We start from the raw sequence: 10,463 nt of genomic DNA on the forward strand, positions 1-10,463 counted from the left end.
GGCGCTTTATAAATACAACAAATAAATAAAAATAAATAAATAAATAAAACATGACCAACCACACAACAAGGTGTTTACCTGACAAGTACGTGTACACACGCACCAACCGATTAACCTCCCTGGCGGTTTATTTATTTTGCCAGGGAGGCTGCAATGTGGTTTTTTTTTAATAAAAAAAAAAATATTTCATGCAGCCAACTGAAAGTTGGCTGCATGAACGCCCACTAGAGGGCGCTCCTGATCCGTACTTTCGATCGCCTCCGGCAATCGAAAGTAACAAGATAGGCCGCAATGAGCGGCCTATCTTGTTTCGCTTTCCTCGTCGCCATGGCGACGAGCGGAGTGACGTCATGGACGTCAGTCGACGTCCTGACGTCAGAGCCGCCCGATCCAGCCCCTAGCGCCGGCCGGAACTGTTTGTTCCGGCTGCGCTGGGCTCGGGCGCCTGGGGGGACCCTCTTTCGCCGCTGCAAAGTGCCAGCTGCGTGTGCTGCTTTTTTCAGAACCGAAATCGGCCCAGCAGGGCCTGAGCGGCGACCTCCGGCGGCATACCCCGAGCTCAGCTCGGGATTACCGCCAAGGAGGTTAAACAACCAACTCACTTACAGTAAATACTATGCGTGAAAGCTAAATGACAAACTGCTCAACATGGTTGTTTGTCAGCCGTACAAACGCCCAACTTATCATCCAACAGACAAGTTTGGAAGATAGTTGGACAGATTGTTGGTATGTGTATATGAGCCCTAATAGCAGGGCCGGATTTCTGGAAAGTCCAGAAAGGCCACGGCCTAGGGCGATAAAATAAGATAAGATAAGAAGGGCGGCATGACTTGGAGAGAGAAGAGGTCATATGTCAAAGTAAATCATCTCTTCTGGTCCCGCAGTGCAGCCAGCCAGCGCCCTGCTCTGCACTAATAGCTGATTTCCAGAGTTCCCCAATCCCTGCAAGTCTCTCACAATTTCTGGTGTGTTATGACAATCAACATCTGCTGTCACCTCACCTGATGATCAATTCCTCTTATCATGATCATACAAGTTGATGTGAGAAATACCAGGGATTTACATTACAAAGCAGATAGAACTAAGTTCCGCTGAGTTTTAATGCAGGCATTCACAGACATCAGTGAACTCTGCTAATTTCTTCACTTTCTCCTTTACAGCTGTGAAACTGACCCCAGCAGCTCTAAATTACACTTTCTTATCTCTAGTCTAAGTAAATTTATGGCTTTAGGGTTTTTCTTCTTCCTAGCCAGCAGTGGTCTCAGTTAACTCTTTCCTGACTCATTTTCTGTCGATCAGTTCCTACCATCTATGAGAGGAATAAAAATGCTGTTTGCTTTACTTTCATTGCTAAACTGTCACTGTCACCTGAGCTGTTACTACCTCAATGCTAGTGTGTATGGTTTGGCATCCTTCTCCTTTCTTCAAATATAAATAAATATCATTCAGATACTTTAAAGTGGAGCTGAACTCTTGCACAAGACAGAAGGAAAACATACAAAAATCTACCTTGTATGTTTTTAGAGAGCCTGTGTAATTCCCCCTCATCTGTGTCTAATCTGACGTTGTAATTTGATCTCTCCCGTGTCCCCTGACTGCCACAACATCTAAGCTCATTTGAAAGCACAGGATGTTAACAATATGTCTGCTTCCATGAAAGCAGGAAGTAGACACTGCCAATTTATTGCAGGATTTGTATCAGCTGTAACAAAGAAATAGTTTTTTTTAAAGGTTATTATGTTGTTGTGTATCTTTTAGAGCAGAGAGGAAGTTCTGAGTTCAGGTCCGCTCTAATTACAACCAAACATCCAAAGTGGGTATTGAGAGGATGTTTGCTACTTACCTGTTCTCTGTTTCTCTCCATTGAGCTGTCCTGTCACCTGTTTGTGGCTCTGACTGCAGTCAGTTGCAGAGGACAAAGAAGCAGCACATGCTCTGGCCACTTGCGACTTGCGCAAGTTTTCTGCTCCTGCCCAGATGTGCACAGCAACCAACGCCAGTATAGTGTTATGCTTTCTTGAGAAGTACATATATCAGCGTCATTTCTCAAGTATGCATGCCCAGAACATGCCCATGCCCAGGCTGCTGTGCACATTCGGGCAGGAGCACAAATTGCAGGAATTATTGAGCAGACAGAGCATCCTCTGATTCTTGGCTGAATGGGAGGCAGAGCAGCACAACTGAAATGAGCCCATTCAAACCAATGATCGATAGTCAGAGTGTTGGACAGAATGTTTTTTGGTGGAGGTGGTGGCGGGGGGGGGGGGGGGGGGGGGGGCGGTAGATGACAGCAGGCCTAGGGCACTGGAAAGTACAAATCCGGCCCTGCCTAATAGTCATGTGTTTGATCATGTTTTCCATCAAACTCAGATGAAATCAGATAGCAGTTTATCAGTTGAGCTTTTCCTAGAGTCCTATTAACATGTCTGACTTAAATCAGCTGAGGCAGCTGATAACAATCATAATAATCAATCCAGTAATAGAACCGCCCACCAAACGTGTGGATGCTGGTGTTGGACTCCCAGGCTGCTCAGTACAAAGTTACGAAGAAGGAGTCCGTAGCGTACACAGACTTGAGGAACAAGTGCCCGAATTTATTGTCCCATCACATACATGTGCAATCAAATGATAAGATACTGAGGAAAAACACAAAGACAACGGGAGCCTAAATGGTGCAGTACGTCACAGGTGAATGAATATGTGAGAAGGTATTTGACAAATGAATACTCACAAAGGTGTGTTGCACAAAGGGGATAACCGACCACTTCAGGCAGGTGGAGTGACTTAAACCTGACTCCACTCAGGTATACCAGCAGTCCTGGAGGCGGTCACGCTCTAGAAAAAACTCAAGCACTTCAACCTATGCGAGGTGGCGGAAGTCCACCTCAGGTTTGGTGTATGAGGCTCCCCTCACTATAGAGTGGGGGAAGTATAGGCAGCAAGGAGGGTAAAGACGCACCCATTGGATATATAACACTCTAAAAACACTAAAAAATGAAGGATGAGGTGGCTTACCTCACAGATGACAAATCACTTACGATAAAATAATTTATTAGAGATAATAAGCACAGGCAACACGTTTCGTGGGATCTAGCCCACTTCCTCAGGCCAAATAAAGTGCCGCTGTATGTGAAAAGACGCTTATGAGGTGCCCCATAAGCGGCTTTTCATATACAGCGGCACTTTATTTGGCCTGAGGAAGTGGGCTAGATCCCACGAAACATGTTGCCTGTGCTTATTATCTTTAATAAATTATTGTATCGTAAGTGATTTGTCATCTGTGAGGTAAGCCACCTCATCCTTTGATTTTTAGTGTTTTTAGAATGTTCTATAAATCCACTGGGCGCCTCTTTTCCCTCCTTGATGTGCAATCAAATGACCTGCCAGGCCAACTATTGTTTCGGGGTCACTGAGGGTCCCCTTTGTCAAGTCAGGAGCAGAAAGACAAACACCTGTTTACCTGTTTATGTCTTTCTGCTCCTGCCTTGACAAAGGGGACCCTCGGTGGCCCCGAAACGATTGTTGGCCTTGCAGGTCTGACATTTGATTGCACATGTATGTGATGGGACAATAAATTCGGGCACTTGTTCCTCAAGTCTGTGTGCGGACTCCTTCTTCATAACTTCAGCCGATAATCAGGCATGTGTACAGCAGCTGGCGACCCCCAACCTACGAGCGACCAGCCAGCAAAGCTATTCACCCCCACGACGCCAATCCCATTGTTAACGCCGTTCCCCCACCTGCCACTTGACATCATGCATGCGCCGCTCGTAGTGCCGTCATCCCCCCCCCCCCCCCCGCATAACAACACAGCGCGCCATCAGCTACACAGCTGACATACATGTGTAAAGCCCGGCCCAGTGATGTTGCACGGACAGGCTACATGGCTCGATGCCGGCGCATCCCCGCACGTCCCCGTGGCCGCCCGGATCTATTCCCGCTCGTCCCCGCTGGCACTTTTTTTCACCTTTTCGTTTTTTGCCCATTGGGGAATCGATCCGGCGGGGTATCGGACAGGTCGGAAATTATCAATCGAGCCGTCAGCGGCTCGATTGATAATTTCAAACGAACCATGTATTCCTAGCATTAGGTCAAACAATCAGAAGCAGACTTGATCAAAGCAATTGAATTAGCAATAGGATCAACACCATGAATGACCATGTTTACTCTAACTATAAACAATCAAGTAATTGAAAAGCTAAACATGAAAGAAATCTTTACTTACTTTGTGTGTTTTTTGTTCCAGCATGAAGGCAAACCTTATTGCAATTCACCTTGCTATGCAGCATTGTTTGGACCAAAAGGTGAGGCACCATATTTGTATTTGCTTTTGTTCTGCATGTTCTAAGCAAATATTACATGCTAAATTATTCATGATGTTTCTGTATCACATATGTTTTGTTATAATCGACTTTTTGTGTTGTTTAGGTTTTGGACGTGGTGGAACAGAAAGCCACACTTTCAAATAAGTAAGTGAAGCTGTACTCTGCAAGAGTTATTGAATTTACTTGTCCAGTTTATAAAGTTTCCATACTCTAAAGGATTTAAGTATTAACTACTTCCGCACCACGTACCAACAATCTCTGGTCCCTTAAGGGGTTATCAGGCAAAATAAAAAAAAAAGCTTTACTCACCTGGGGCTTTCTCCAGCCCCCTGCAGCCAGCTGTCCCACGCTGATCACTCTGCTCTCCGCCGCCGTCCCGGGCTCCCCGAACGGTGCAGAGGCCGACCTCGAGGTCGTCCTTACTGCGGCTGCGTAAATTGCCGCTGTCAATCATGGTCATGTGATCTGCGGCGTACTGCGCAGGCGCAGTGGTTCTGCGCCTGCACAGTACGCCGCGGGCAACGTGGCAATGATTGACAGCGGCGCTTCACGCAGATGTAGTAAGGCCGCCCTCGGGGTCGGCCTCTGCACCTTGCGGGGAGCCCAGGATGGTGGTGGAGAGCAGAGCAGTCAGCGTGGGACAGTCGGCTGCAAGGGAGAAAGCCCCAGGTGAGTAAAGCTTTTTTTTTATTTTGCCTGATGGCTCATTTAAGGACCAGAGACTGCTGGTACCACAAACTGTCTCCTACCAACGAATCTCCACACATACTGGTCAAGCCACTTTCTTATTGCCGCAGGCCCCTCTCGCCGGTCAGGAGCTGCTTTCATTGGCTCCTGACCCTGTCCATCAATGTAAGTCAATTGAATTGGCTCACAGTGATCACACGGCCAGGAGCCAATTAAATTGTCTCCTGACCGGCTCGCAAAGCTCTGCTATCATACTGACAGCAAGGCGAGTGAGCTGCGGCGGGGTCAGAGCGGTGCGATCCAGTAAGAGCCACACAACCACCAGCAAGACTTAGATTTCAACCAAGGTGGTCCGGAAATGCTTAAAGGGGTTCTTTCCTGAAAAAAGTAGGCAGTTAAAAAATGTGACAGATGACAGGTTTTGAGCCAGTCCATCTTTTTAAGGGGGATTCTCAGGGCTTTCTTTGTTTTCAACAGCATTTCCTGAACAGCAATTTAACTGCCAAAATAGCAAGATACCAGCCGGCCTCCCTAATCACTTGCACACTATTATGTCAGTTAGATTTTGCAACTGTTGTTCAGGAAATGCTGTTGAAAACAAAGAAAGCCCTGAGAATCCCCCTTAAAAAGATGGACTGGCCCAAAACCTGTCAACTGTCAAATTTTTTAACTGCCTACTTTTTTCGCGAAAGAACCCCTTTAAGCTCCCATTTATTTTTAGATGGAATTAAAGTTAAAACAAACACAAAACCAATCCCTATAGACATTTGCACACCAATTATCACAGGCCTGGAAATTGTGGAATAGGGCACCGGACCACAATGATAACTTGCAGAGATATGGCAATACTAGCTCATTGGCTATCACTAGCTGATCTTGCTTCCAAAACTGCTTTCAGGCAATACTACTTGATCGGCTATTAATAACCGAACAGCTGGGAGTAGCCAATCTATACTACTGTATTGGTAGCCAGGGGAGTTAGTGTTAGGCATTATATGACCAATCGGCATGTCTATGTTTGTTAGTTAACCCAAATCTTGTGATATTATTTTCAATGTCAGTTGTAAAGTATTGTCTGCATAATTGGTCATATTTGGAGGTAGACTTGATCTGGTACCTGTGTTGTAACTAGGCTTTCTCTGCCAAAATTCAGCTAGGTGAAAATGGTGCTCAATCATTTGTGACCCTAATGCTTGCCACGCATACATTTGTGATCATTTGATTTTTTTTTTAAACAAATATGACCATTTTACTGAATGGAACAGCTGGAAAATTGTGACCACATTGAATTAAATGGATTTTTTAAAAAAACATTACAGAAATTGCTTTCAATTCTTTTGCTCGGGGTCTTTTTGCTCTTATAAAAATAGCCATACATCTAGCGATTCTGATTCAATCGACAAAGTGATCGACTTTATTAAATTGTCTTCAGTATGGTTGATCAAAAGTCAATCGACTAGTGACCCACACACTACAAATTATATCCTATGCATTTCACCTTCATTAATCGATCTGACCATGTTTTAAATGCAAAAAATCAATTCAGAGTGTATCGAATGATATGTAAACAGTAGCTGATTCCTGTGCGATTGACCGATATCTTGATCGATGAAAATTGGCCGATTTCATGTCAAATCGACCAGCTTAGTCAATTGGGAATTCTGGAACACATTTGATTCCCTCTCAATTCTATAAAATGATCAAATCGAATGGTAGATTGTACAGCCAAATCACTAGATGTATTAGATGTATGGCCACCTTTAGGCTAGTTACACACCAAGACGTTACGTTTAGGGGACGTTATAGGGCACATAACGTGCCCCTAACGCAACGCTTGGTGCTCTCTGGTGTGGACGACGGAGTGAGCCGCGTTGTGCAGCTCACTCTGGCGTCCGTGATGCCGTGATGGACGCATGCAGCATCATGTGGTCCCGCCCGGCCAATCGCCGCACAGAGCGGCCGCTCCAGGAAGTAAATACTGCACGTCACTGAGTGCAGTGAATATTAATTAGCCATGTGCCCGGTCGCTCTCCCCTCCTCCCCAACATGACTGAGCATGTGCAAACAGTCTAACGCGGCTTAGCCGCGTAGAACGCACAGCATGCAGCACTTTGCTGCGTTACAATGTAACGCAACGTGGGCAGTGTGAACAGCCCACTTGTGTTACATTGCTGTGCGTTGGGGAAGCGTTACAGGCTGCACTAACGTGCGCCTGTAACGTCCCTACCAATTCAATGCACCCTCCTTCCATGCAGCCATGTTCCCTCCTCCCCATGAGCGCTAGGTCAATGATCCGCAAACTTGGCTCTCCAGCTGTTAAGGAACTACAAGTCCCACAATGCATTTGCCTTTATGAATCATGACTGTGGCTGTCAGACTCCTGCAATGCATTGTGGGACTTGTTCCTTATCAGCTGGAGAACCAAGTTTGCAGATCACTGCGCTAGGTCATAGACTGGCATTAGCACTAATGTGTAGTCAAATTAGGTAAAGGGATTGGCAGGCTTCTGATTTTGACTGGTCCATTTTAAAGCTGCATAAATGTATTTGTATTTCACTAAGCATCACTGGTAGAAGCACAGTTTGCAAGTGGAGAGAGACTTCTGGTGAATTATAGAAAAGCTACGTTTTGCATCAGGGATCCTAGGCACAGTTTAACTCTGCAATATTGTAATAAATACATTTCTGTGTGTTACACTAATTATTCCTTTTTATTTTTCTTACTCAGGTCTATTGGTCTGCAATCTAGAAGAAAACCCGACATTTATTAGTGATGACTTTGTCTTCACCTGCGGCATATTGATATTACAATACTCCCAATAATTACATACCAATGCTAGTAACAGTGATCTCCTAATGTCATAATATACAAAGAGTTAGCAAAAGGAAAATGATCTATATTCTATAATACCACTAAAAGCATACAAATGACATTTGCAATCCTAAAGGCACCTTTTTTTTATATAAAGGAAAATACTATGCAGGTGTACATGATTGTTACTAAATAAATAAAAAGATTTTTTTTTTAAATGCCAGATTGTTATTGTGTATTATTATGGTTCAGTAGTCGAGATTAGCAATACATTCTAGTAACATTCAAATATACATTGGCTGAGGTAGGAACAGTTAAACATTTTCAGTGGTTGAATAATTTGATTGGCAACTCGGCAAAGATCTTCATCAGCTTCTGAACATTGTTGTTTTCTGGTAAGTGGAAATCCGTGTACAGGGTGGATTGGCCACTGGATTTGAGTCGATAGTTGCAGTTAGAGATGAACAATAAGAGTTAAATTATTCTGAGTTGATGCAGAGTTAAATCCCACCATCGCTGCATTTGACTGGTCCATTTTCAGGCCACTTTCTTTGTGTTGCTTTACCTTTTCTGCACGCAGGGTAATGCAACAGCAATGAAAGTCCATAAGCCCCAGTACACTAAGTTTTCGAATCACTGCCGACCCGCTGCAGAGTCTACAGCGCTTTAACCATCGTACTTCCGCGGGAACGGAATGCATGAAACTCTATGGGCGATGCAGAAATTTTAAAAGGTGCAGCATGCATGTGCGGAACAATGCAAATATGATGGTGGAAGCTGGGAATCTCAGGGATGTACTTCTGGTTCAGCAGGAAGTACGTCACTGGGCGATGGTTGGCGATGGGTATTTGGGTAAAGGGAAGCATAAAGGGGTCATATGAATTGATTTTTTGGCATTGTGGTGCAATACGAGGAGGCGGAGCATTGCACCGCAATGCTCACCTCAAGTGACTGTTCTTAAAGTGCATACATTTGCATACTAAATTTACTTAATGCTGCAGCATCTCACTGACTATCCCTAGTAGCAGCCTTCTTGTCTCTAAGGCACAGGTGTTGAACTCCAGGCCTGGAGGACCAGATCCCTACCAGTGTTTAGGATGGACTGAGAAAGGGCTGGTGCACACCAGAGCGGTTCTGAAGTGTTTTTTTAAAATGCTTGCAGGGGGAAAACCGCTTGGCTAATTAAAGTGAATGGGATGGTGCACACCAGAGCGGTTCTTTTTTTCCACAAATGCAAACTCAGGTCTGCAGCATTTTTTAGATTTCTGAAGCGTTTCTGCCTCAATGTTAAAGTATAGGAAAGTGGAAAACCGCTCTGAAAAACGCTAGATCAGAGCTGGTTTTAGGCGTTTTGTTACAGTAGCTGTTCAGTAACAACTTCACTGTAACAATATTTGTAATCTGCTACACAAAAACGCTCCAAAAAACGCTAAGCATGTTTAGAAAACCTCTCTGAACATGCCTAGAATCACTCTGAAATCTGCTTGAAAAACCTCTAGCGTTTTGTGGATCTGCTAGAGCAGTGTTTCTCAACATTTTATCGGTGTGTACCCTTTTTAAAACCCTGTACTCACCAAAGTACCCCCTAGCATAGTAAACATTGCCACAAGTACCCCTTGACAAATATATATTGATCGTAGTACATTATAATTGGTTCTAAACCATTTCCAAGCCTTTACTATTGCTTTTGATTAGCTAAAATACTAATTTGGGGTTGTTTAAAATAAGATTTATCATTTTCTAAAACTCTAAATTTGTTATTCTTGGTTAAGTATATCAAGCCTGAGTACCCCCTGGAACCATCAGAAGTACCCCCTGGGGTTCGCGTACCACACGTTAAGAACCTAGGTGCTAGAGGTTTTTGGTGTGAATGGCACAAAGAGAGGAATGTGTTCTACCTGATGGACCACACTTTTCCTGATTCACACCCATCAATTAATTTGAGCTGTGTCAAAAATGTGTGTGGACCTCGGCCCTCGAAGAACCGGTTTGACATCCCTGCTCCAAGGCAAGTTTCTTAAAGAGAACCCGAGGTGGCTTTGTATAACGTTAGTGGGGCACAGAGGCTGGTTGGGCACACTAACACCAGCCTCTGTTGCCCCATCGTGTGTGTCAAAGACCCCCCTGCTCGCCGCTATACCCCCGCAATGCTGGCGACACGCAGCGTGTCGCCAGCACAATGTTTACCCTAGCGCTGTCTGTCAGCGCCGCTCCGCCGCCTCCTCCGCATCGCCGCTACCCGCCCTCGTCCCTTCCCTCACGCTGATTGGAGGGAAGGGACGAGGGCGGGTAGCGGCGATGCGGAGGAGGCGGGGGAGCGGCGCTGACAGACAGCGCTAGGGTAAACATTGTGCTGGCGACGCGCTGCGTGTCGCCAGCACTGCGGGGAGGATAGCGGCGAGCAGGGGGGTCTTTGACACACACAATGGGGCAACAGAGGCTGGTGTTAGTGTGCCCAACCAGCCTCTGTGCCCCACTAACGTTATACAAAGCCACCTCGGGTTCTCTTTAAGGAATCACTAGGCAAATATATTACAAATCTGATTTACTTACTTGGAGCTTTCTCCAGCCCCTTTCAGCTGTCTGTCCTATGCTGAGAGCTCAGTTCGCAGCCACCAGCCTGCGGTCCCCGCACAGTGC

General features: G+C 45.3%; 1 protein-coding gene across 1 annotated transcript in view; it reads left to right on the forward strand.

Moving 5' to 3' along the window:
- Nucleotides 1–8,041, forward strand: part of CRIP1 (cysteine rich protein 1) — a 31,878-nt gene extending 23,837 nt beyond the window's left edge. Inside the window, exons 3-5 of the mRNA XM_068253346.1 lie at nucleotides 4,247–4,304; nucleotides 4,429–4,469; nucleotides 7,740–8,041. Of these exons, the coding sequence (XP_068109447.1) occupies nucleotides 4,247–4,304; nucleotides 4,429–4,469 (99 nt within the window). The 3' untranslated portion in view covers nucleotides 7,740–8,041. The remainder of the gene's footprint in view (nucleotides 1–4,246; nucleotides 4,305–4,428; nucleotides 4,470–7,739) is intronic.
- Nucleotides 8,042–10,463: the final 2,422 nt, after the last annotated feature.

Source organism: Hyperolius riggenbachi, chromosome 9 (genome assembly GCF_040937935.1).
Source record: "Hyperolius riggenbachi isolate aHypRig1 chromosome 9, aHypRig1.pri, whole genome shotgun sequence".
NCBI classification, from domain to species: domain Eukaryota; kingdom Metazoa; phylum Chordata; class Amphibia; order Anura; family Hyperoliidae; genus Hyperolius; species Hyperolius riggenbachi.